The sequence below is a fragment of the Staurois parvus genome, unplaced genomic scaffold, assembly GCF_062004578.1.
Source record: "Staurois parvus isolate SC_StPar_1 unplaced genomic scaffold, SC_StPar_1.0 ptg000294l, whole genome shotgun sequence".
NCBI classification, from domain to species: domain Eukaryota; kingdom Metazoa; phylum Chordata; class Amphibia; order Anura; family Ranidae; genus Staurois; species Staurois parvus.
Window position 1 is genome coordinate 1890210 of NW_028318090.1, and position 27631 is coordinate 1917840.

The 27631-nt window shown below is 41.3% G+C and overlaps 1 protein-coding gene across 1 annotated transcript in view; it reads right to left on the reverse strand.

Annotated features, from left to right (window-relative positions):
• The window catches only part of ITGA1 (integrin subunit alpha 1), a 190037-nt gene extending 165167 nt beyond the window's left edge, over positions 1-24870 (reverse strand). Inside the window, exon 1 of the mRNA XM_089682692.1 lies at positions 24443-24870. Within this exon, the coding sequence (XP_089538818.1) occupies positions 24443-24482 (40 nt within the window). The 5' untranslated portion in view covers positions 24483-24870. The remainder of the gene's footprint in view (positions 1-24442) is intronic.
• Between the last annotated feature and the right edge of the window lie 2761 nt (positions 24871-27631).

A 27631-nucleotide genomic window follows, 5' to 3' on the forward strand; every position in this document is an offset into this window, starting at 1 on the left:
CACTGTGAGGCATTTTTAACACAATCTTGGCTAGCCCCGTTTAAAGTCCTAAACCTACTAATAGAACGCACTGCAAGCTCCCTACCGAGACCCCATGTAATATGTTGGCTACCTTACTACAATGAAAAAGAACAGATTATTTAAAAACTAAATGGGTCCCCTGACATAGACTTTGATCAACACTTTGCATTTACAGAGACCTCTCAAAGGAGACCCTGCAGAAACTGTGGGAACTAAAACCACGTCCGGAAATCCTAAACAAAAATAAGAATAAAAAATACATGCAGTGCTCCCTTTTGCCCTAAATACTTCAATATAGGATAAATCAGCTAACTTGTGCCACCTGGGAGACCTCCCTTCCTTCTGCCAAAAATTGGATAACCCCACCCCTGTGCTGCCGGAATGGTATAGTAGAGATTGTATCTCTTCAAGTGCTTGAAAACAACTAATGACATGAGCTGCCTGTAATGAAAAAGCCAGCATATTGCCATTCAACCCAGAAGCAGTGTACCCTGATAAGTGATATTATTGAATAAGGCCAGCATGATCTTATTAATCACCCCACCTACATGGTTCTTTCAAGCTTTACAAGGAGAACACCTGCTGATTGGACCATCCTGTGAGTATAGAACTATGAAATGGATTGCAGCCCAGTTCATAAGACTTTGTAAAGGAGAGTAAATAGCCTAAATAGAAACCCCAATTGCAGCACAAAAGTTATCAAAACAAAAAAACAGTAAAAAATAAGGAGGGAGCAACTCTAACTTTGAAAGTCAAGAGGAAAATAATATACAAAGCTTCAGGTATCCTCCAAAAACTAGAAAAATTTACCAAGTACAAGAATAAGCCAAAAATGATCAAAGTTACCAATTTTAACTGTTTTTCGGGGGTCATAGCTACTACTCTGGGGGGATTCAAAGCAAGTTATCTTTTTCTTCTCTGGTACATCAAATTACATTTATAATTATAGAACATTATGGTTGAATCACAGAAGCTCACATTGTAGCATTTTAGTAGAATAAGAGCATACTCTTTGCATTTTGCATTCAGTTTCATTTTGCTACTGTACAGCGCTGAGCATACCCTTTGGCACTATATAAATACTGTATAATAATATAATAATAATAATAATAAAAATTTTACTAAGAAAAAAAATATATAGGAGAATGAGGTTACTGAGGAGCCATTTTTGACACAAGAACAGGTCCAAGAAAAGTGAAAGCTATTTCTGCTCTCAGGAGCTAGTAGTGGCATCACCATCTTTCCATGCACCTATAGAGCCAGAATGACATCATAGTACCTTCCTTCTAATGAAATTCACTCTATGAATGCAACATGGGTGGATGAATGAAAGGTCCACCTCCTCCATTCCGTGATTGCTTTACAGTTATGGAAGCTGCAGTACAGTTTCCATGAAAGGAGGAGAAGGGGGGGCATAATTCCAGCTGATCATACTAATCCCCGCAGCTCTAGAAGATTACAGTTGAAGGGGATAGGAGGAGTGCAGAAGACTTTGAACTTCCACTAGGGCAGCCGATACCAGCACAAGGAACACTTCACACTACATGAAAGTAATGTCACTTGTGCTGAGTTTTAAAAAAATGTTTTACCTAAATTTAGGCTTTAACCACTTGAGCTCCAGAGGATTTAACCCCCTTAATGACCACGCCTCTTTTTGCTACTCGGCGCTGCACTAATTCAACTGATAATTGCGTGGTCATGCAATGCTGCACCCAAACAAAATTTACATCCTTTTTTTCACACAAATAGAGCTTTCTTTCAGTGTAATTTGATCACCTATAAAGAAAAAAAGGCCAAAAAGTTTGAAGAAAAACAATATTTTTTATTTTCAGCTATAAAAAATATATAGTAAACTCAAAGTTGGTTATAAATTTAGGCCAAAATGTATTCTGCTCCATGTTTTTGGTAAAAAAATCCCAATAAGTGTATATTGATTGCTTTGTGTGGAAGTTATAGCATCTACAAACTATGGTATAGATACTGCAATTTACGCCATTTTTTTGCTATACAGCGCTGTGCTAGTTTAACGGACAATTGCGCGGTCATGCAATATGGTACATACAGTTGCAAGAAAAAGTATGTGAACCCCTTGGGATTACGTGGAGTTTTGCATGAATTGGGCATAAAATGTGCTCTGAACGTCATCTAAGTCACAACAATAGAAGAACACAGTCTGATGAACATAATACTACACAAACATTAGATGTTGCCATGGTTTAATTGCACATAACATGTAAACATTCACAGTGCAGGGAGGAAAAAGTATGTGAGGCCCTAGCTTAATGACTTCTCCCAGAGCTAATTGGAGCCAGGAGTGAGCCAACCTTGACTCCAATCAGTGTGATGATATTGGATGTGTTGCTAACAGCTGTCCTGCCCTTAAAAAACACACACCTGTTTTGGGTTTACTGGTTTCAAGAAGCACTGTCTGATGTGAACCATGCCTCGCAGAAAAGAGCTCTCAGAAGACCTACGATCAAGAATTGTTGACTTGCATGAAGCTGGAAATGGTTACAAAAGTATCTCCAAAAGCCTTGATGTTCATGTGTCCACGGTAAGACAGACTGTCTACAAATGGAGAAAGTTTAGCACTGTTGCTACTCTCCCTAGGCGTGGTCGTCCTGTAAAAAAGACTGCAAGAGCACAGCGCAGAATGCTGCATGAGGTAAAGAAGAATCCCAGAGTGTCAGCTAAAGACCTACAGAAATCTCTGGCACATGCTTACATTTTTGTTGACACATCTATGATAAGGAAAACATTAAACAAGAATGGAGTACATGGGAGGACACCACGGAGGAAGCCATTGCTGTCCAAAAAGAATATTGCAGCATGTTTGAAGTTTGCAAAAGAGCACCTGGATGCTCCACAGCACTACTGGCAAAATATACTGTGGACAGATGAAACCAAGATTGAGTTGTTTGGGAAGAACACACAACACTATGTGTGGAGAAAAAAAGGCACAGCACACCAACATCAAAACCTCATCCCCACTGGGAGCATCATGGTTTGGGGCTGCTTTGCTGCCTCAGGGCCTGGACGGATTGTTGTCATTGATGGGAAAATGAATTCCAGAGTTTATCAAGACATTTTGCAGGAAAATGTACGACTATCTGTCCGCCAACTGAAGCTCCGCAGAGTATGGGTGATGCAACAGGACAATGACCCAAAGCATACAAGTAATTCAACAAAACAATGGCTGCAACAGCACAGAATACGCCTTCTGGAGTGGCCCAGTCAGAGTCCTGACCTCAACCTGATTGAAATGCTGTGGCATGACCTTAAGAGAGCGATTCACACCAGACATCCCAAGAATATTGCTACACTGAAACAGTTTTGTGAAGAGGAGTGCTCCAAAATTACTCCAGATCATTGTGCAGGTCTGATCTGCAACTACAGGAAACGTTTGGTTGAGGTTATTGCTGCCAAAGGAGGGTCAACCACTTATTAAGTCCAAAGGTTCACATACTTTTTCCTCCCTGCACTGTGAATGTTTACATGTTATGTGCAATTAAACCATGGCAACATCTAATGTTTGTGTAGTATTATGTTCAGCAGACTGTGTTCTTCTATTGTTGTGACTTAGATGACGTTCAGAGCACATTTTCTGCCCAATTCATGCAAAACTCCACGTAATCCCAAGGGATTCACATACTTTTTCTTGCAACTGTAAATGAAATTTACATACCTTTTTATCCAAAAATTGAGCTTTCTTTCGGTGGTATTTGATCGCCTGTGTGGTTTTTATTTTTTGCGCTATAAAAAAAAAAAGTCTGACAATTTTGAGGAAAAAAAAACAATATTTTGGACTTTTTGCTATAAAACATGTCCAGTAAAAAAAAATGCAAAAATCTAATTTAGTCATAAATTTCTGCCAAAATGCATTCTGCAACATGTCTTTGCTAAAAAAAAACCCAATACGTGTAAATTAATTGGTTTACGTGAAAGTTATAGCGTTTACAAATGGCGGGAAAGATACTGGGATTTTTAGGGTTTTTTTTATACTAATAATGGCGGCGATCAGCGAATTATGGCGGCGATCAGGGACTTATGGCAGTGACCAGCGACTTATGGCAGGACTGCGGGACTGCGGCGAACATTTTGACATTGGGGGGTACTGACTTGGGGTCACTGACATCCCCAAAAACACTAATACAGTGATCAGTGCAAAAAAAAAAAACTGACACTGTACTAATGGCAATGGGGAGGAAGGGGTTAACTTTATTTTCCAGTGAAGGGTTATAGGAGTGAGGGGAAGTGTTTTACTAGGGGGCGGGGGTGTGTACTGGGCGGGACAAGGCTGATCGAGAAAGAGAAACTGTTCTTTCTCGATCAGCTCATCCTCGAGCTGAGAAGGAAGTGACATACAGCACAGCTACTGCAGCTGTGCTCTCTGTCACTGTTTGCCACCGATCGCCGGGACATAGCGGCTAAGGAGCGACTGACATCTGCGTGCCCCTATTTGTTTACAAAACACATGTCTTAAAATGTGGTTTTGCCTGTGAGTGCCGCCCTGCCGCCGTATATGTACAGTGGCTGGGCGGCATGCGGTTAAGACACTGCAACAATCCTTCCTCATAGGCTGTACATTTTTTAAAATAACAGCTTAAGGTGATTGTAGCCGTATTAGTGCACTTGCGACAGAAAAAATTGAGTACTGTCTGTGATACTTTTTTTATTTGCACTAACATACAATTTTGAGGACAAGCTTTCGGGGAGTGTCCCCTTCTTCAAGGTCCAAGCAGTACTGTTACAAAGTTTTAGCAGAATGTTAGAAGAGATGTGGGGATTGAGAAAACAACATACAGCAATTACCATCTAATACACTTCTAGTGACTATGGATGTAGTATCCCTGTATAGTAATATCCCTCACAAGGATGGATTAGCTGCATGTCACAGATCCTTATCATCCTCACCAAACCACAAATACACTGCTGAGGATGTTACACAGCTCATTGAATTCATACTTACACACAACTACTTTGCTTTCAATAAAGACATCTATCTTCAATGTATCGGTACTGTGATGGGAAGTAAAATGGCACCCCAATATGCCAATTTATTTATGGCTGACCTGGAGGAAAAATTCTTGAACAGCATGGAACAAAAACCATACAGATACTATCACTATATTGATGATATTTTCATCATATGGACAGAAGGTGAAGAATACCTAAAACAATTTTACTCATTGATCAACACTTTTCATCCATCAATCAAACTAAAAATGGAATACTCAAACACACACGTCAACTTCCTAGACACCACAGTATACATCAGGGATGATACGCTTCACACCTCAATATACAGGAAACCCACTGACAGATGCAACTACCTCCACAGTTCTAGCTTCCACCCCCAACACATGAAACGTGCCATCATACACAGTCAGGCCATTAGATACCACCGAATATGTTCTGACCCAAGAGACAGAGATACACATCTCGGGACACTAGCAGACTCCTTCCATAAGAAAGGTTACAAGGATAAAACTATCAACACCAGCATAAACACAGCCTTGAGAACCCAAAGGGAAAACCTACTTGAGTACAAAGAGAAAAAAACAAACAACCGTGTACCTCTAGTAACCACATACAACCCAGCAATAGAAGGAATAAGAAAAATAATCAAAGATTTACAACCCATCATAACACAGGATGGAACTCTGAAAGAAATATTTCAGCAACCCCCAATACTGGCCTTCAGACAACCCCCCAACCTCAGAAATAAACTAATCAGTAGGAAACTTCCTTCTGATTATGATGTCACAAATAATGGAAGCAAACCCTGCAATAAGAAACACTGCAAACTGTGCAACCAAATCAATCCATCAAAAAGTGTCAGACACTCAAAAGGGATCTTCAGTATCTCCAGATCATACAGCTGCACCTCCAGTAATGTTGTGTACCTTATCCAGTGCAGAAAATGCAGCAAAGGATCTTATGTTGGCGATACAGGACAGAAGTTGCAAACAAGGATGAATTTGCACAGACATACCATCAAGGAACATAAAGAAGATTACCTTTGCACACCTGTGGGACACCATTTCACACAACCAGGCCACACAATGGAAGACCTCAATGTTTTAGGTCTTAAAGGAAATTTCAAATCCATTCAGGAAAGAAAAACTTTTGAACTAAGAATGATAATTCTATTTGACACAAGAGATAACGGCCTTAATTTGGACATGAGATTCCTCAATCAATATCCAACATTTTTATGACTCCCTCTGTGAGTGTTGTTCTCCCCCCCCCCCTTCAGTCTTTGCATTTGCTTTGCTGTGTCTTATCTCTAGGCTAACCTTAGGCTTGTGTTTCTTTCTGCCTTTTTTTTCTCAATCCCCACATCTCTTCTAACATTCTGCTAGAAAACTTTGTAACAGTACTGCTTGGACCTTGAAGAAGGGGACACTCCCCGAAAGCTTGTCCTCAAAATTGTATGTTAGTGCACATAAATAAAAAAAGTATCACGGACTGGACCGAATTGTTTAAATAACAGGAAACTGTATGGCCTGGCTGTAGAGGACCGCACAATACTGTCACAAATTATTTTTTTAGGGGAAGGTTTTTAATGCATGTACCAGGAATTTCTTTACTGCACCATGTGTATTCTGGTGTGTTCACTTCTGCCTTCCTCCTAAAAATAACTTGTCTATTGTTATATATAGCTTGTCCATGATTTCCTATAACATATGGGACTTCCTATAACTCACAAGACTTATAGCCTGACCATTCACACCTTCTCAAAAAGGTTCTCTTTCTATATTCTAACTTTTAATCAAAAACAACTCTACTCCACACTTGGAAATTTCTTCAGTTGAAGGCTTTTGTCTTCAATTGAAGACAAAAGCCTTCCATTTTTTCACTGTCTCGCCCATTGTCATATTTTTCTTCTACAGGCATTCATACATCCTTTCTCTGGCATTGCTAAAGGCAAACACTTACCTGGGCATTTGTTTAGATTACTTGCTACTCTTTCTTACCTTATCAGCTTTATGGCAGATCTAAATAATTATATTCAAAGTAATGTGTCCTAACCTCTCTAATACTGTACATCCCAGGAGTCTTCAGGAGGGGAGGAGGACTTTTCTCAGCTAAGCACACCCTTCTGTCTGTGTGCCTGAGCTAAGGGCAGGTGGATTTCAGAAAGTAAATGCGATGTGAATCATATGCCTTCACCCGGAAAAGTGAATTATTAGCAAAATAAAGCATGGAGACATGGACGGATGGGTGAGTTTGCTTTGAATATTAAAAATGAATTGAATAGCATTTTTGGTTTGTGGAGCTCAGATGCAGTGTAGTTCCACTTTAGGCAGAACGAAACTCTCTCAATCAACATTAACTATTTTTAATCCTTATGCTGTTAGTAGTAAATTAGTAAATAGATAGGAAGGTATATTATATTTACTTGTTTTAAATTTTTTTACATTTAGTTGCTTCCTGGTTTCTGGCCTAGGCCAAAATAATGCCCTAATCCCAGGAGTCTTCATGGAGATTTTTTTTCTTTCATTTGGAGGAGGGGCTTTCTCAGCTAAGCACACCCTCTTTCCTGAATGGCTACTGTAAGGGCAGATGGATTCCAGGAAGTAAATGGTACATGAATCATCTGCCCTTACTCAAGACCGTCACCGCTAGAAATGCTATGTTGTGTTTTCTCAACTAAATAAAGCATGAAGACATGTATGGATGGTTGAGTTGCTTTGAAAATAAAAAATAATTAAGTAGCATTTTCAGTTTGTGGTGCTGTGCTTTATTTATAGAGTGAGGGAAGACAGGAAGGAGGTTTTCATACATACTCAAAAATACTAGAAGGTATATCTATGCACAGAACAGCCCCGATCGTCCTCTTCTCAGGCCCTCCACCAATGCTCCTGACTCCTCCCTCTTGCCAATTGCCCCCAGAGCAAGCATGCATGAAGGTAAAACACCTTCAGCCTTTACAACCATGTTAAGGGCCCATTCGCACCAGCCGTTGCACTAGAACACAGTTGATGGTATGCGGTTGGATGACAATGGTGCCAATATGCTGATCCTGGAACATCTCCAAGGCCGTCTTTAACATTGATTGGAGTCTGGTCAAACATTTTCTTGCCCCCCCCCCATGAAATTTAACTTTCCTACTGCTCTGAGGCATACAATAAATAGCAGCTAAACTCAAAATCAGTTTACTGCAGCAGATCAGGCAGCAATTGCAATTGATTGCCAGAGGTTACAGTATATCATTACCACTCACTGACTGTTTGCGAGAGGTTACAGCACACATTACGGCTTATTGATTAGTTGCTAGAGGTTACAGCACATGGTTTCTGCTTGCTGATTGGTTGCTAGAGGTAACTGCACATCATTACTGCTCACCGATTAGTTGCTAGAGGTTACTGCACATGATAACTGGTCACTGGTTGGTTGGTAGAGGTTACTGCACATTATTACTGCTCACTGATTGGTTGTTAGAAGTTACTGCACATCATTACTGCTCACCCATTGGTTGCTAGAAGATACTGCACATTCTTACCATTCACTGATTGGTTACAGCATTTAAATACATCTCACTGATTTCTGAAGGTTACAGCACATCATCTCACTGCCTACACACCATGGACCACCAATAGACAGAAAACTCCTAGGACTCCTGAAATCAATGACAGTGCTGGGTGAGAGGGTGTGATCAGTGGCAGTGCTGGAGGGGAGGGTTGATGGGATCAGTGGCAGTGGTGGGGGGGATGGGATCAGTGGCAGTGGTGGAGAGGATGGGATATGTGGCAGTGGTGGGGAAGATGGGATGAGTGACAGTGCCGATGGGGGGATAGGATCAGTGGCAGTGCTTGGGGGGATGGGATCAATGGCAGTGCTTGGGGTGGATCAGTGGCAGTGCTGGATGGGAGGTGACATTTCTACATGGACCACCAATGTTAGGGGGAATTAAAACTTATGACCAATGTAAGGAGGATTTACATTGACCACCTGTGTAAAGGCAGTGCTGTACTTACCACGAATGTAAAGGGAAATTTACACTGGCCACTAATGTAATGAAGAATTTACACTGGCATCCAATGTAATGTTGGATTTTACACCAACAACCAATACATTTCTACACAGGCCAACAATGTAAGGGGGAATTTACACTGACCACCAGCATTGGTGTTGGTGGCTGGAACCTTGTGGGAGCATAATATACATACGAATTCCACATTGCCACCACTATTTACATGTGAATGCTGAGTCATCTGTTTATGGCAATAGGACAGAGCTGGGCAGCATAAATTAGGCACAGCCAGGCTAAATTAGCACAGGATATTAGGCACAGCCTGGGACAAAGACTTCCAGGGACAAGGGAATGTAAACCAGGACAGTTGGCAAGTAAGGAACAGCTGCTTTGGGCCCCACAACAATGACTGGGCCCAGGGCAGCTGTCCCTTTTGCCCCTCCTTAAAGATGGCCCTTAACATCGCACTATTTACTTCTTTTATGTAAGTTCTATTGGCTACAGCACAATGTGCTGCAGTAGTTTGTGTTGCTTCACATTGCACTTAATAAAGTCCCACATGCCATCATTTTTCACTATACACCACCGCAACACTGAATGGAAACAAAGCATTGTGCCTTGTCTTACATTGAGTCTACCCTGGGAACACTTGGTGGGACTGCAAAACAGCTGACAATACAAGTCCACATAAATTACAGAATGATTGGATGCAGGCATCATTCAATGGAAGGCTCATATAAAGTCATTCACCTTGGCATACAAATGTGTACACCTGTGCAAAGACCGTCTTTGCCCACCTAGGAAGCACAGGTGTTCTGTGCATCAGCTTTCAGGCAGCCCCATCCATGTCTATTGGGTCACAGCGGCTGCATGGATACAGCCACTGGTTCCAGTTTGACAGCCATGCGAGTGCATGTCCCTGAATGCAAACAGTGTGTGTTTGGGGACACATATCCACGCAGCTGTCAGATCCATATAGCTGTGTCCATGCAGCTGCTGCATTCCAATAGACATGAATAGGATTGCTGCATGCAGATGCATGGAACACCTATGCATGCCCAGCAGGCAAGGATGGCCTGTGTGACAGCTACCTAAGCCCCAATTCACACCACTGCAACTTGTCATACGATTTGACAGTTCCAAATTGCATGACAACTCGCACTCCACTGCCAGCAATGGAACCATTCATATTGCCGCAACTCCTGTTGTAGCGATATGTCTAGATTCACACCAATTTGTTTTCCACTGCATTTTGTAGAAATGCATAGCAGTCCATTTAACATGATTTCCTATGGGACAGGTTCACATCTCCGTGTTTTCACCCGGTGCATTTTTTGGAAAGGGTCAGGGACTTTTTAAAATGCAATATGTTGCTTTTTTCGTTCTATAGACTTCAATGGAGACTCTGCAGAAAAGCATGTAGTACCTTTTTTATGTGGTTTTGAGGAGTTTTGTGTTTTATTCTGCCCGGCAACAAGTTGGAATAAAACACAGAAAAATGCATAAAAAATGTAGCAAAACATGTAAAAAACGCAAAACACACTGCAAAAAAGCACTGCAGAAATAGATCAAACGCAAACTTCATAGGTGTGAACCTAGCCTCCTGAAGGTTCTGTTATATGAAGTTGCAAGACGCAATGAAATCAACAGTGCAAATCACACTGATAAGTGGCTTTGAAATCACGCTGAAGTAGCACGATTTCAAAACTGCGCCAGTGTGAATTGGGGCTAATAGTTAAACCATTTTCACTCAAAAGGTTTTTGCCCCAAACAAGACCAAGTTACCAGTTGGAAGCTTAAATCGTTTGGCTCACTTTTATTTTCTTTTTAAATTGTATATATTTTCAAATTGATGATGCTGTGTGGCTCCTGCCACAAGCCCATACATCATTACAAGGCACAGGGACCGGCAGGAGAAACCACAGAGCGTGGCAGGAACGCAGGTATCTGACACCACCCAAAGTGCTAAGATGTGACAAAGCAGAGTTTCTATGAATGAGTGCAGGAAAGGCAAGTATAACATGTCTTCTTCAACAGGAGCTTTTTAGATTTAGATATTTTTTTATCAGCTACAGATTCGCTCTAAAATGTACTTCCACATCTACAGCCAAGACTGAGGTAACACCTACTTTATATTTGTTACATGCCCCCATTCACATAGCATTACATACATTTTTAGATGTTTTAGATGTTCTATTTCGTAACCTTCAACATGGCTGGACAGCTGTGTTTGCCATAGCTAACTGTCTCTGTACTGTGCAGGAAAATCCTAACAAAGGGTAAAGGGGTAGAGGCTGGGCTTCTTGCGTTGTATGTTATTGAGAACAGACCTGGGACAGGCTCACTTTAACATTGTTAAATAAAAACCCTTGCATTCAGCCATAAAACCACCTCCTGTGTGTGAATGGAAATACATAACAAATATATAGTGGGGTTTTCTCAAATCTGACTGCAAAAGTAGAAATATGCTGTAAGTAAACCACCAGGTGAGGTATATACAGGCGTACCTCGGTTTACGAATGCCTCGGTTGATGTAATTTTTGGTTTACGAATGAAAATCCATTGAAAATAATGGCTCGGTTTACAAATTTCTTTCACAATATGAACAGATTAATTGGTTTTCAATGCATTCATCATTTTTTTTAATCACGTCCCTGTACAGTACTATGCCTTTAAAGTGCACTTTATGAAGAGTTTTGAACAGATGAGACTTTTTTTGACCTCAGGAATGGATTAATTGGTTTTCAATGCATTTACGAATTTGTTTTAATCATGTCCCTTTATGCATTTAAAATGCACTATATAAAGAGTTTTCAACAGATAAAAGACTTTTGTTTTACCTTTTTCTGACCTCTGGAACAAATTAATTGGTTTTCATTCCTATGGGAAACCACATTTCGGTTTATTAATTTTTTGCAATATGAAAAGTTCCGCAGAACGAATTAAATTCGTAAATCGAGGTACCCATATATATATATATATATATATATATATATATATATATATACACTGACACTGACGTATAAAGCCGCTCATAACACTGCCCCTAACTACATCACCGACCTTGTCTCTAAATATCACCCAAACCGTACTCTTCGCTCCTCACAAGACCTCATATTCTCTAGCTCCCTTGTCTCCTCCTCCCATATTCGTCTCCATGATTTCTCATGGGCTTCACCCATCCTCTGGAACTCCCTACCCAAAGCTATCAGGCTATCGCCTACTCTGCTGACTTTTAGGCGCACTCTGAAAACTCATCTCTTCAGGGAAGCCTACACCGACCCTGGCTAACTACTGCAATCCCCCACTACCCCAAACACTCCATCCCCCATAGCTAATTACCTCTTGTACCTCTATCCCCTCCCTCCTAGATTGTAAACTCCAAGGAGCAGGGCCCTCTAATCCCTCTTGTATTGAATTGTATTGTTACTGCACTGTCTCCCTCCATAATGTAAAGCGCTCAGCAAACTGTCGGCGCTATATAAGTCCTGTATAATAATAATTATATATATATATATGCAAGATTCATACCTTTCTCTGCTACTGTTTGTTCCACCGAATTGATTTTCAAACGGGAAGATCTGCCTTTATATTAGGTGCATGAGCTGTCCCAGTGCTACAGTAAAAAAGTTGCTGTATTTGCATACCTTTAATGGCTGGTTCACACTATAAAAACATAGTCCAAATGAGTTCCGGATGCGTTCCTGCATGCGCATTTTTGACGCATTCCAGTTAATTTTTTCCCCCTCTCTTTTTCTTCAATTTAAATAGGAATATGTGCGTTCCAATGAGTTTTTGATGCGTTTTGGTGCGTTCCAATGCATTTTTAATGCATTTTACTGTGTTTCAGTACAGTTTTGTGCAAAAAAAAATGCAGCATGTTCTACTTTTTTTCCTGCAACTGGAACGCACTGGAAGTGCAAGCACTGATGTAAACTATGACATTGACAACCATATAACCTACTTTCTGTGTGTTTTGGATGCAGAAAAAAAGCAACTGAAACGCATGTAGAGTGAACTGGCCCTAAAATTAGACAAGGCTTACAAAGTATGGTTGATTTACTAAAAGAGTTGAGAGTCTTCACACAATAAATTATGCCAGTATTCACTTCAATTATCCAAATAAAGTAGAACATTAACCTTAAAAAAACAAATGCAAACAGGCAGGATTTGTATTGCAGAAGAGAAGTAGTTTGTGTTTTTTTTTTTTTTTTCATTTTTAATTTTGTTGAACATGATTGGGTTTTCTTTGTCATATGACTTTTACTTACTTTTCCTAATTCCTTTAGTAAAAATTCACTTTGCAACATGAACATGTTCTACTCCTTTAGTAAATTGTCTTTAAAAATCACAGGTTAATTTTAATAATTACAAAAGGGCTTGCAAAGGTAATATCTTTTTAAAAGAAAATATAGCTTTCCTTTTAGCAAAAAATGAAAATTATTTTTGTACATACTACTTCGATAAATCAAAAATTAAACATCTAAATGCCTAAGTGAATTAATGGATTTAAAAGTTGCAGCTGTCAGCACAGTTTATTCTTATGCTGCGGTCTGTGGTCTGTATCACACTTATCTGACTATGTGGTAAACTGGCTGTTGCTGTAGATAGGATAGTTTCAGTTTTGAAAATATACAGATGTATCGTTTAGAGAAGTTGCACCACACGCATTCCTTTAAAATATAATTTTTTTTAGAGTTTTGCAATGTTGTTTATTTGGTTACAGACGGTCACCCTAAATGTGTTTCCAAAACCAAACAAAAAGAACCTCAATGCCAAACCCTACAGACCCAGACCAGCAGCAGACTTCTGTGTCTAAATCAAGTTGGGTGCACAATAAAGATGTATGTTGCCATGTGTTCAATGCATTGCATTATACCACTTGTCCTCCAGAGGATTTACCCCCCTTCCTGACCAGGCCATTTTTTGTGTTATTTTAGCTGACAATTGCGCGGTCATGCAACGCTGCACCCAAATGAAATGTATGTCCTATTTTTCCCCACGAATAGAGCTTTCTTTCGGTGGTATTTTAAAAATCAAATTTAGACCAAAATGTATTCTGCGACATATCTTTACTAAACAAAATCCCAATACGTGAAAATTAGTTGGTTTACGTGGTTTAAGTTATAGCATCTACAAATGGCGGTATATATACTGGGATTTTTAAATTTTTTTAAAATGTTTTACTAGTAATGGCAGTGATCAGCGACTTATAGCAGGACTGCGGCGGGCATTCTTACACTGGGGGGAACTGACTTGGTGTCACTGACATCCCCAGTGACACCAATACAGTGATCAGTGCTAATAAAAAGCACTGACACTGTACTAATGGCACTGAGCAGAAGAGGGTTAACATCTGAGGCGATCAAAGGGTTAACTGTGTGCTGTGTGCCGTTTTACATGGTGTGCTGTGTTAGTGCTTCACTGTAAGAACACTGCTTTGCAAAGCAGTGTGCATGAACTGACGGAGGAGAAAACTGTATTGTTTACAAACAGTTCTCCTCCCCGTCAGAGATACTCGGCAATCACTGGACGCCGGCGAATAGTCACTGGCTGGAACCCGGTGATTGATAGCTGAGGCCGTGAATGGCGGCGCGGGTAGGGCGCGCGTGCGCCTTCTACCGAGAACTGCAAAAATCACGTATATATATATATATATATATATATATGTGTGTGATTTTGCGCACCCGTGCTGCCCTGTAGCAGTACTTCTTCTATAGGACAGACGGGAAACGGTTAAAAGAGAAGTATAGTTCCCTTCTTTATGCAGCTTTGAATAGACGCTCGTCGCATACTTCTCTTTCGTATGTTGTTCAGTGGGAGCGCGACCTGGGAGTGGCTGTGGATCCGGGGGACTGGAATAAGGCCTGGTCACTCATAGCTAAATGCTCATTTAATACGACCACGCTGGAGGCGGCTTACAAGGTATTGTTTCGTTGGTATTGGGTTCCGGCTCGTTTGGCACAGGCAAATCCTGCCTGCAGTGATCGATGCTTTCGGGGTTGTGGCCATTGTGGTGATGTATTGCATATCTGGTGGTCATGCCCGAGGCTGCTTCGTTTTTGGTCTCGTGTGTTTGAAATCCTTTTCACTTTGTTCCATCTCTCCATACGCCGGGATGCTCGGTATGCTTTGCTTCATTGTCCCATCCCAGGCCTTTTGGCTCATCAGCAGAAGTTGGCTTCCTATTTGTTTTTGTCGGCCTCTAGAACAATTGCTCAGGCCTGGAAGAGCCCGTTTGTCCCTCTTCAGGGGGTGCGGGACCATATGACCACTATGATGCTCAATGAACAGATGTCGAGTATCTGCAACGACTCCCAATGTAAATTCTTGAAAATATGGGAGCCGTGGCTGCAATATACCTTTCCCACGCTCCCCTCGGCTAGTCTGGGGAAGTGATGTTGTTCGGCTTTGGCGTTCTTGGATCCCTGCTCTTGGTTTGGTTATCTTTTTTCTTTCGTACTTCTCCACTTCTCCTTCCTTCCCCCCCCCCTTTTTTTTTTTCTCTTTCTGTTTGTTTTTGGTGTGGCAGTGGATAGCTGCCTTTAGTCTGAGTTATTCTCAGTGTTATATTTATGTTTTGTTATTTAAGTGCCATTGATAGCCCCTGCGTGGGCGATCTTTTGCCCTGTTGGTGTTAGAGCACTGATTTCTTTAATTTTCTACTTCTTTTATGTGCAATTGATAGCCCCTGCGTGGGCGTGATTTGTTGCTCCTGTGTTAATTGTTATTAATTAATAAAAACCATTGAAATACAAAAGAGAAGTATAGGATTTTAAAAAAAACAAACAATCATACACACCTAGGTGGATGCAACATCAGGCTGATGCTGCATCTGTCCCCCGGCAGCTCTAAGATGGAGAACTGAGTGATCAAATATCGCCGAGCACTCAGTTCTCATTCTTCAGTGAGCAGAAAGCCAGTGACAGTCAGTCACTCTTTGCTGTTCCCGCCCAACGCTCACTGGAATACCGGGCTGTTGGGGGGTGGGAACAAATGACTCCCTGAGAAGCTACACCAGCTGCCTGCCAAGCATTTGGGTTGATCCTGACATTAAAGTCAGGATCCCTCCAGAGTCTAGACAGGCTGAGTGACATCAGGTCACAGGAGAAGTATGGCAAAAAGAGCTTTGGCCATTCTTCTTCTTTAAGAATTTCATCTAGTTGACTTATTGGCACAATGAAGTTCAACACACAAATGCAGCATATGAGACTGTTCACTGCAATGGGACACATTGGTGTTAACAGGTCTAAGACAAAAAAAAGGGCTTTCTATTGCCCTTGCATGAGAAAACCCAACTCATCAGTGTTCCAAAGATTATAAAAGACTTGGGGCACCTCAGGGTGCTCCAACTAGAATATAGAATCTGCACATGAACAGTCCCGTGGTGAAGTATGAATGTGGCCACACTACAGAGAGGAAGAATAAAGGGGCCTAGTGAAATGGAACCTGAACCTATGTGCTATATACACAGCATACATATGACACTTGTACCAAAAAAATCAGCAGAATCATGTAAAAAAAACAAATCTATACAATTGCATATGTTTTTCTGAGAACAGAATATAGACAGAGAAACTTTGTCTAGTTTAATCATTAAAATAGGCAGGAATAATTGCTGAGATAGTGAACACCTTGGTCAGGAATATGTAAATACAAAATGCAATATAGAGTGCAGGGGTTAGGTGTATGTTGTGTACAGCTAAGCAAACAAACTTTAGTGGTCAGGATGTGAAGTGTGACATACAGTGCAAATATGTTCAACAGTAAGAGGCATTTACCATGCAGCCTAGCAGTCTGGGGTATTGTACATGGTATGTCACCTAATGCTGACCATTGCAGTGTGTATGCTGTGCTGTACATTGCACACTCCTGACTGCTGCACTCCTAGCAATCAGTGCTGACATTCAGGCCAAAATCTTCCCAAAGCAAAAAATCCCGAAACTCCCCGCTCCAGCATGAAAAATTGCCACCCAGCAAAAATCATTCTTCCAAGCAAAAATTCCTAAAGAAAAAATTTTCTACAATAAAAGTTCTCCCCAGGAAAAAGCAACTCCCTCTCTCAAGTAAAAACCAGCACAACTTCCCTCCTATAAATAAAAACTCCCCCTCTTCTAAAAAAAAATACCATCATCCCCACCAAGGAAAAATGTCTCTCTCCCCAGAAAAATTGCTCCCAAAAGCAACCCTCCCTAAAGCCACTGTCAGCAGCTCAGTTCTACACCACTCCTTCACTAATCACCACTGCACCCCTTGTCCTCTTTAACCGCTCGACACCTAGACCACCAATCACCTCCCTACTGAGCTTTGGGTTTGCAGGTGCCATGGGTTTGAGGGAAATCCTGCAGGTTTAAGATTTGTGGTTCAGAAACATTTATGTACAGATTCACCTGGGAGAATTTGTAAACCATAATGCACTGCATGGCCAGCAGACTTAGAAGGGTCAATAGAGGGATTTTGGATAGGCCAGACTAGAGGCGGACTGACAACTCATGGGGCCCCTGGGCAATAGAGGATCATGGGGCTCCTGTGTCCTTGCCCAAACTCAAAAAAGCCTATGAAAAAGGTACCAGGGGCATCTCGTGGGGCCCCCTACTGACCCCGGGCCCTTGGGCAGTGCCCGAGTTTCCAAATGGTCAGTCCGCCCTTGGGCCAGACCCCTCTCTAAATAAGGGGGTCACAGAGCTTCCATAATGTCACTGAACTGGAATCTGTTGCAGAGAAGGCATAGTGAAAGCTGACAAAAAATGCATACTGTGACAATAGGGTGCATTAGGACATTGTAATTAAGCTAGCTTTTTGGGTAATCAACCCTTTTGCTGCCTTTTTCATTCTTATTATTGCGGTCTGTTTTATCTTTAATTTTATTTTGTAATCAGCAGTCATTTTTATTTGCGGTCTCACCCACAGCAACCTTTTTTTTGCTACAGGGCATTCTTTTAAAAAATAAAGTAGACTTTTGTTTTAGGGGTAGTATTTCAGAGTTATTATTTCTTTTATGGGTTGTTTATATTTATGATAGGGCCTTTTTTAAGTTTGGGGTGCTCAAAGTGCAACATTCACTTGTTACAGACCATCTGTTCTGTTCACAAGCTCCGTCGTCTTCTGGGACGTGTCACGTGTCCCAAAAGACTACAGGGAGGGAGGATAGGAGGACAACTTCCACTTCCGATCACCTAGGCCAGGGGTCTGCAACCCCCAGCTCCAGAGCCGCATGTGGCTCAGTCATCGCTCTGCTGCGGCTCCCTGTCACTGCAAATGTACGTCACATCCGCCAATGTGCGACACCCCACCAGACACCCCACCGGCACAAGGTTTATTCTGATAGGGCGGCCATCCATGGATAAATCAAAGAAAATAAAAGTTTCAGAAGAAACCAGAACGTTTAAGTCCACATGCACACTGGGCGTTTTTACAGCGGCTGTTTTTGGCTTTTGACTTTTTTTCTACAGCCAGTAAACCCCCCAGCATGTTATCCTATGTGTCCATGCACACATAGACTGGAATCAACATTTTTTGGCTGGAACGTTTTTTGGCTGAATAAAAAAACCAGGACTAGTGGGCTTCTAGAGGAGTTCTTTAGCTGTAAAAATGGTCAATGATGAAAAAATGCCACAAACCAGCATTTTACCCACTAAAAAACGCAAATGTGGAAAAATGCAGGAAAACGCCGCTAAATGTGGCGAAACGCTAATGCAAAAAAAGGTGAAAAACTCCAGTTTTTAATGTGACTTTACACAACCAACGTTACCAGCATTATCAGAACGTCCCGTGTGCATGATGACTAAAAGTTCGATGGCAGATCACTGCGGTCACATGATCGGAAAAGGTCCCAATTGCAAGGAGAGATCAGGACCTTTCTGTGAGTCAGGGCAGTATTTTGCCACGTTTAGCTGCGTTTTCCGCGCTTGCGTTTTTTAGCGTTTTTTTTACCCAAAAAATATATTTTTTTGGGTGAAAAAAGTCCAAAAATGTGCAGTTTTACCACGTTTTGCAGAATTTTTCAGCGTTAGTCCTCATGCACACGGGACATTTTGATAATGTTTAGCTGTGTTTTCCCGCGTTTTTCCGCATTTGTGTTTTTTAGCGGTTTTTAGTGGTTTTGTGACCCAAAAAATATATTTTTGGGGGTAAAGTCCAAAAATGTGCAGTTTTACCATGTTTTGCAGCGCTTTTCAGCGTTAGTCCTCATGCACATGGGACATTTTGATAACGCTGGTAATGTTAGCTGTGTAGTTACATTAAGTCACGTTAAAAACTTGAGTTTTTCAGCATTTTATAGCTTTTTTGCATCAGCGTTTAGTGGCGTTTTGCCACGTTTAGTGGAGTTTTCCCGTGTTTTTCTGTGTTTGTGGTTTTTAGCGGTTTTTACTTTACCAGAAAAAAACGAAAAAAAAATTTCGGTCAAAAAACATCCAAAAACGCCGGTCTGAGGCTGTTTACTGCGTTTTACCGCATGTTGCTGCATTTTTCAGTGTTAGAGTGTTTTTAGTCCTCATGCACATGAGACGTTTTGATAACGCTGGTAATGTTAGTTGTGTAAAGTCACGGTAAAAACGTGCACACTGGACACTTTTACGGCGCCTGTTTTTGGCTTTTGAAGTTTTTTGACATTTTTTCTACATCCAGTAAACCCCCCAGCATGTTATCCTACGTGTCCATACACACAGAGACTGGAATCAACGTTTTTTGGCAGGGATGTTTTTTGGCTGGAAAAACCCCAGGACTAGTGGGTTTCTAGAGTTTTTTAGCTGTAAAAACACTCTAATTCCTCAAACCGCAGCAAAACACAGTAAATCGCAGTAAAACACCACAAACCAGCGTTTTTGGACTTTTTTGACCAAAAAAACCTGCTAAAAAACCACAAACACGGGAAAACGCCACTAAACGTGGCAAAGCGCTGCTGAACGCTAATGCTAAAACGCTAAAAAAAGCGGAAAAACTAAAATTTTTAATGTGACTTTACACAGCTAACGTTACCAGCGTTATCAAAACGCCCCGCGTGCATGGAGTCTTACAGCTAAAAAACTCCTCTAGAACCCCACTAGTCCTGGTTTTTTTCCAGCCAAAAATCATTGATTCCAATCTCTGGGTGTATGGACACATAGGATAACATGCTGGGGGGTTTACTGGCTGTAGAAAAAAAACATCAAAAGCCAAAAACAGCCGCTGTAAAAACGTCTCGTGTGCGTGAAGACTAAGGGTTTTGTGGCTCCCAGTGGGTTTTTTTGGTGTGAAACGGGTTCAAATGGCTCTTGAGTGTTTAAGGTTGCTGACCCCTGACCTAAGCGATCGCAACGGACGTGGGAGCGGGTACCTGTCAATTTTGGGTACACGCTCCCCCCCCCCACTCCCCAAAGGTGCCAATCCTTAATGGGGAGCGGGGGACCAATCATTAAAGTGAAACTTCCCCTTTTGGGTGGAACTCTGCTTTAAGGTAAAAAATCTTTTGTGTGCACCTCTCTCCCCAGTCCCCCACCCCCCACCCAATACTTACCTGAGCCTTATCTTGATCCAGTGATGTGCACAAGAGCAATGGCTCTCTCCTTCCTCATAGGCTCAGAGACAGCATCGGGAGTCGCTGGCTCCTGCTGTTGTCAATCACAGCTAGTGAAGAGGGAGCAGGGACAGGGCCGAGGCACGCTCTGTGTGTCAATGGACATACAGAGTGCAGCTCTGGTGAGAGCCCACACAAGTGCTCCCATAGCAAGCTGCTTGTTATGGGGGCACTCGGCAGGGGAGAAGTGGCATGAGTGCTGGTGGGGGACCTCAGAATAGGAAGATCAGGGCTGCTCTGCACAGAATAGGCAAGCATGACATTTTTGATATTTAAAAAAATATTCCTTTAGAATCACTTTACAATTACAATGAGCCTAACTTTTCTGTTCTCTGAAGTGTACATCAAAATAGCTGGCACTTCTGTACAGATGGCATACAATTCCCCACTCTCCCCAGTATTGCTGGTCAGTTCCAGCAAAATAGCCCCCTGTCCACAGCATTGGTGATCAGTGGCAGCAAAATTTTCTCCCCTCTCCCCAGCATTAGTGGCCAGTGGCAGTAAAATACTCCCCCCCCAGGATTGGAGGTCAGAAAAAAAGATAGTTTCCTTCTCTCCAGCACTGGTGATCAGTGAAATTAAAGTTACCCTCTCCCCATTATTCATAGTCAGTGGCATTCAAATAGTCCTCCTCTTCCTCCAGCATTGTAACTTAGTGACAGTAGAATAGTGTCTCTTTGGCCAGCATTGGTGGTCAGCTGCAGTATTATAGGTCCCCCTTCCCCAAGCAATGGTGCTCAGATGACAATAAGGGAAGTGTTGTGTCCATACCTTTTCACCCCTTTGCCTCCTCCTTCTGCTGGAGCTATGCATATACTCTCGGGCAGGAGAAGACTACTCCTCTTGGCAGTGTGGCTCAGATGCAGTGCTAGAAACCTAAGTTTCAGCATTTGCCCTCGGAACAAGGCCCATATCTACGGTACCCCAGGATATAGTTTAAATATTGGGAGACTCCTGAAGGATCTGTAACAGTTGGGGAGTATATTCTTGGCCCCTAAATGTCCTCCTGCTTCCCCCAGTGCATCAACCGGGCACCGCCTGAGTCAAGGTTATGATTCTCTTTATGTCATGACGCACCTCTGGTCATACCTCATCAGTCAAGGTGTTCTAGTATGAAAGTTCCTACTTCAGTTCAATCCCCGCACCTTCCTATTGAATGAAAAGGCTGCCAATCATAGTCTTCATAGTCTTGGACCCCATCACAGTTTTGGAAGAGCGGGGAGTGTCAAACAATTGCAAATTCAAAGGTTGAATTTGAAATATGTATATTGTGTGCCCCAAAAAAGAATATGTACAGGAACCTATAGGTGTATAGACTTGTATCCATTTATGATCTTCAATACGTACAGTACTATACTTTGATTAAATCTTCTAAATCTGCAGTCACTATTCCAACATTTTTCCTAGAACAATTACACAGCCAAGTACTCACAGACTCTTCTTTCTCTATTTTACAGATATAGGTGTCCGTTTATGAACCAGCGGTAATAGATCGCTGCTCAGTTCTCCGGCATTCTCGGAGAACGCAGTTCTCCTGTGAATGCAGTTTATGAAGCAGTTCTCCGAACGAAGGGAGAACGGTCTCCAAACGCTGGAGAATGGTCTACAAACGCTGGAAAACGGCTAATTTTACTATAATCTCGTGAGATTACAGTAAAAGATCAGTTTACTAAGCAGAGGTAAATTATCTCTGCTTAGTTTGCGGTCCCTCTGATTCTCCAGCTCTGGGCTGGAGAATCTGGAGGGAGAACACAGATCTCCAGTGAAGGGCTGACATGATCTCCTGAGTGTCATAAACTGTGAATGACCAGAGAATAGCTGAGATCCGTTGAATCGCAGCTATTCTCTGTGTCATAAACGGACACCAAAGTAGTTTATCATCTCTGGCAACATTTCAAACCCAATTATATTATTTGAACAGCAGCCACAAACATAAAACAACATCTTCCTTACATGGTAACTGAGATGAGTATGACCAAACAGATGTTTCATTGACAGATTACACAACTGCACAGTAAATGTAATTAGGGGAACATAAATCCAAACTCCGCACAGATATAAAAACACAAATGTATATATCCCTGTATTCCTAAATACATCATTTACTGTATTTTGTTAAATGCAAGCAACGTAAGCATCTGAATGCAAATATCAGCCTGGTGCAACAGGTGCAACCAGATGGGGTGAACCACCTGCTGCCTACTAAGGATATCAGCTGTAGATTTTCTCCACCACATTTCAGGATATGCTCCTTCTGGAGTTTGACTCCTGCTCTACCAGAAGTATGCCCTAGATATATCTATTTCACCTTCTTTTGCAATGCCAATAAAAAAATAAATATATAAAAATCAATCAGAAGTAAGCAAACATAGCTGAGTGGCAGCAGAAAAAGACCAAGTGGTCTAGCGAGCTTGTCTTTTTTTTTTTATCTTTTTTTTGTTCAACATTTTTGGTCTAGATAAATTCATGTTTGTCCCAAGCATGTTTTAAATTCACTTACTGTTGGACTGTTGGCTGTCTCACTACTTTTGCTCAAAGTCTGTTCTAAGCATCAACTACTTTCTTGGTCAAACAGTACTTTCTAAACTTTTTGAACTTTTTTTGTGGTAGTTTGAAGTCATGTCTCCATGTTCTTGAAAGACGACAGGCACAATAACTTCCTGTAGGTATACATGTTAACTTCACAAGCTTTCTGGTCATTTGTTTCTCCAAGAACTTTCAAAAACGTTGTTTAACAAGAGTATAGTATAGTTTATGAATAGCAGCCTACTACTCATTACACTGATGTCATTGTTTACTCTTCTTTTATTCAAATTTTACTTGGTGATCCTGCCTGTCTCTAAGTTTTGGGTTGTGACACTTCCTGAGCAGCCCCCTAAACAGAAGCAGCGTTGTCAGCTTAAAATGTGGATTCCAAGCTATCTTGCATAAGCAAAGAGCACCAGCAATTACAGCTTGGAGTCTAGTGGTATTGCAAAGCACCAAAGGAGGTTGATGTAATTTTGGAGGAGAGTACACAAAGCAGAAGCTGCCAAGGAGAACCCATTAGATAGCACGGCAAACTGACCTTGTACGCAAAAAAAACAAGTTTTGAGCAATTCAAAGTGTATCTTTATCCCCATGGGGAAAATGTGGTTAGTTTCCCTTTGTAATGTGAGGTCTTGTTTGTTTTTTACTCTCTAGGCACATACAACGTGTAGTATCGTACATTTAGAAACATTAAATTCTGTTATTTCTTGCCTAAAGGTGACAATTCTACCTTTCTACACCCTGCACACAGCATTGTCACCTTAAATGTGCATTCCAGTGGTGGATTACAGTGGGATATGCTGATGACTAATCTAGATTCTGAAACACCTGTCTTTACATGACTTTTTGAATGCAGATCCCAGAGGGCAAATAAAAGAAAAATGATAATGAAAAAAACTTCCAATTATATTTTTGTAATTCGTTGAAAGTCACGTCTGGTGTAAGCTTTCTGCTGAATGGTTTAGCTGTACATTGAGTTAAAAAAAATGGCTATCTATGTTCCTTTGGGGAGATTTTCCTTTTTCCTTTTCCAAAGACGCAAGAGCAAGTAAAAGAAAATCTCTATAAATCAAGCGTAACTTCCCTACACAGGTGAACAGGTGTCCCAATTGGAAGACGAACCTTCAACTCGAACATTTTGATTGCCTATCGCTTTCTTCCTCTGTGACAATGCCCCCTAGGACAAATAGGAATCCACCTAACATCAACACTGACAGAAATAAATCTTGATAGGGGTTTTAATTCTCTCCCCTACAATATCCTTTTTGTTTTTATTTGACTGTACATTTTAAATATCAACTTTGGCTGATCTGACCCTTAAAATACCAACAGATATACAGTAATATTGCACTTACCTGCCAGCAGACAGAAGTACACTGTTAAAGTCCAGCACATTGCAGAGCTCTTGTCTTCAAGAAAGTAAAAAAACTCTTGTAAATTCCAGCAGCCGGAGGGAAAGTGATTAGCTACAGAGTAGTAAAAAACTTCCTAAAGCAATGCTTCAGCTTGTCCAGCCGCACACTACAGCGAATGGTCATGTAGAGTGATCTCCAACAGATTCCACACTGTGTAATCTGCAAACATCAACTGTGAGAAACAGAGCCTGAGATTGCAGTAACTGTTCTCCAAGGACCAATATGTCAGTTTTGTTTAATTCAAGCCACTGTGAACACTCTCAGCTCTCCAAAAGAAATCAGGCTGATAATATTTCTTTTTTTTTCTTTCAATTTCCTGATGTTGCAGAGGAAATAAAATCTCACTGCAAACTTGATGCACAGCAGGCTAAAACATATATACGTCTTAGCAAGAACAGAAAGATTGTGGTTGGAGCAGATCAAAGAATGACCAGAGATCCAGACTCACAACATTTCCTGTTTGCAAATGGGAGTTGACATTTCCTTGCTGTCAGCCCCCCCACCTCATTTTTTTTTTGCAAAGGAAAAAATGGTGTTCATTTATTTAGCTTTATCATGTAAAGTAGAGTAGAAGTCCAAGACCTCTGCTCTAATTTTAAAGGATATTGTCTTGAAAAGAGCAGCTGTTGAAATCCTTAACTGTAACCTATTAATTTGTCTTGGAATTCAGTAGACACTTGCAACCGTAAGAACTGACATTCTTTAATGAACAGAACTATTTATTAAGATTTGATATGGTTAGATTGCATTTTTCCCCATACTTTTCAAATCAATGTAAAAAAATTTGTTTAGACATAAAGGGATCTATTTATAAGGCATTGAATTTGATTGACTAAAACTGGTGAGTGCAAAATCTGGTGCAGCTTTGCATGGTAGCCAATCAGCTTCCAACTTAAACTTGTTCAATTAAAGTGGTTTTAAAGGCTCAAGGTTTTTTACCTTCATGTATTCTATGTGCAGCATCTCCCCCAGACCCCCCAAACTCACCTAAGCCTCCTCTATATCCAGCAGTGTGTACTGGAGTCTCGGCTATTCCGGGACTCCCTCTTCTCACTGGCTGAGACAGAAGCGGGAGCCATTGGCTTCCACTGCTGTCAATCACAGCCAGTAAGTCAATGAGATAAGAAAGGGGGTGGGGCCGAGCCACAGTGCCGTGTATGAATGGACACCAGAAGCAGTGGGTGTCACCATAGCAAGCTGCTTGCTGTGGGGGCACCCGACAGGAGGGAGGGGCCAGGAGATCCAGCTGTGACACGAGAAGAGGAGGATCCGGGCTGCTCTGTGCAAAACCACTGCACACAGCATGTAAGTATAGACATGTTTGTTATTTTTTTCTTTAAAAAAAAAAGCCTTTAGATTCACTTTAAAGTGGATCTAAAGGAAGAAGCATTTTTACCTTCATGCAGGAATATTCTATGCATTGAGGACACCACTGATCCTGATCCTGCATCTAGGAGAGGATAACAACCCAATCTGTGAACCAAGAGGAAGACCGGGTGAAGATGGAAGTGCCCACAGTGATGACAACGCTCTGCTGGAGGGCTTCGTTTTCAGGTAAGTCTGTCATAATGTGCTAGTATGTGGCGCAACCTAGCACATTTACTACCCGGGGATCTGATTTCTTTTACTAGTGCTTTAACAGCGAATGACCTATTGAATACATGGATAAGTTGATTCACTAAAGGAGCAAAACATGAGCAAAAGATGAAGCAGTGTTCAAGACTATCATCCAATCATGTTCAAGTGAAAATCCTATTTTTTAAATTCCCTTGCACATGATTGGGTGTTTAAAGTGAATATAGATTCGCTTTTCAGTCCTAGAATGACTACTATCACTCATCTTTCTGTACAAGGACAACATTGTGTGTGTGGATGCTGAAATCAAGTAAAATATTGTATTTCAACCCACTAGCTGAACGACAGCAAAAAAAATCACTCATCTATTGCCTGCATAAGATGGCCACCTACTTGCAATAGGCCATTTTGATCAATAAATGTGTCAAGTTTTCTTAGCGCACTGTCTCTGGGGATATTTTTTTGGTCAATCACTATAGCATAGGTTTCATGTTGCACAGTACGGGTATTGAATTCTTGAGATTGCTAAAGTTTTACTGCTGAGCAGACATTTTGTCAATAGTGGCAGCCTTTACAGTTACTGCTGTTTGAACGTGTACACCTTTGCAAGAATGAGCTGTGACAGACCCAACTGGGGCAGGGGCTTTTGGAGGGGACTAGGGTCTAGCCTTCTACCCACTGATAATGGCCCATGGAGGAGGCCAGAGATTTTGTCTGCTTCTCCTGGTCAGAGCATAGAAAAGAGCTCAGGTCAGCCTCTGATCACATGCAGAGAGAGGATCAGTCTGTAATGATGGATAATAACGTGATGAACACTGGGAGTGAGGCTTGGATTAATTCTCTGAGTAAAGACAATACAGCTTCCCTTCTGGAGTGGATGGAAAGGTGTAATATTAATCTTATACAGGTTAATGGTCAGAGGAAATATGGTGGCCCTCTTGCAGATTTGGTTGGAGAAGCTCCTCCACTTGAGACTGAAATATTTTATCAACAATCTCCCTCAAGAACTCTATGAAGATAAATGAATTCCACTTTTTCAGACTGTTGGAATATTGTATGAGTTTTGTCTTATGATGGACAGATTATACAAGTGAAAACAAACAGCATCTGCAATGTACTTTGTGTATTCAGGGTTGGAGATGCCGGACTGTCTGGTGTGGGCTCCCCGACTTGTCTAAGTGCCTGGCTGTTGATTATCTTACTGTTAATTACATTACTGTTACATGTTAGTTGCTAGCTGTTGATTAGCTTACTGTCAATTAGATCACAGTTAGTTGTTGGCTGTACTGTTTACCATTTGCACTTTTAAGGATAATATTATCAGCTCTTACCTAATTAGTGTGCGGTATTTATCCCAATGTGCAATATTCGTTTTTTGTTTTTTTTTGTTCATGTGGAGACTGCCCCTATTTATGAAGTGTATAAAAACCTGTATTTCTGTTCAATAAAGTAGTTCCAGTTTTGCACCTAAGCTAGTATAATACCTGGGTCCTGTGTCCCAGCGGTGAGGAAGCAGTTCTCTGATGGAATCACCCAATCAGGTTGACAGGCAGT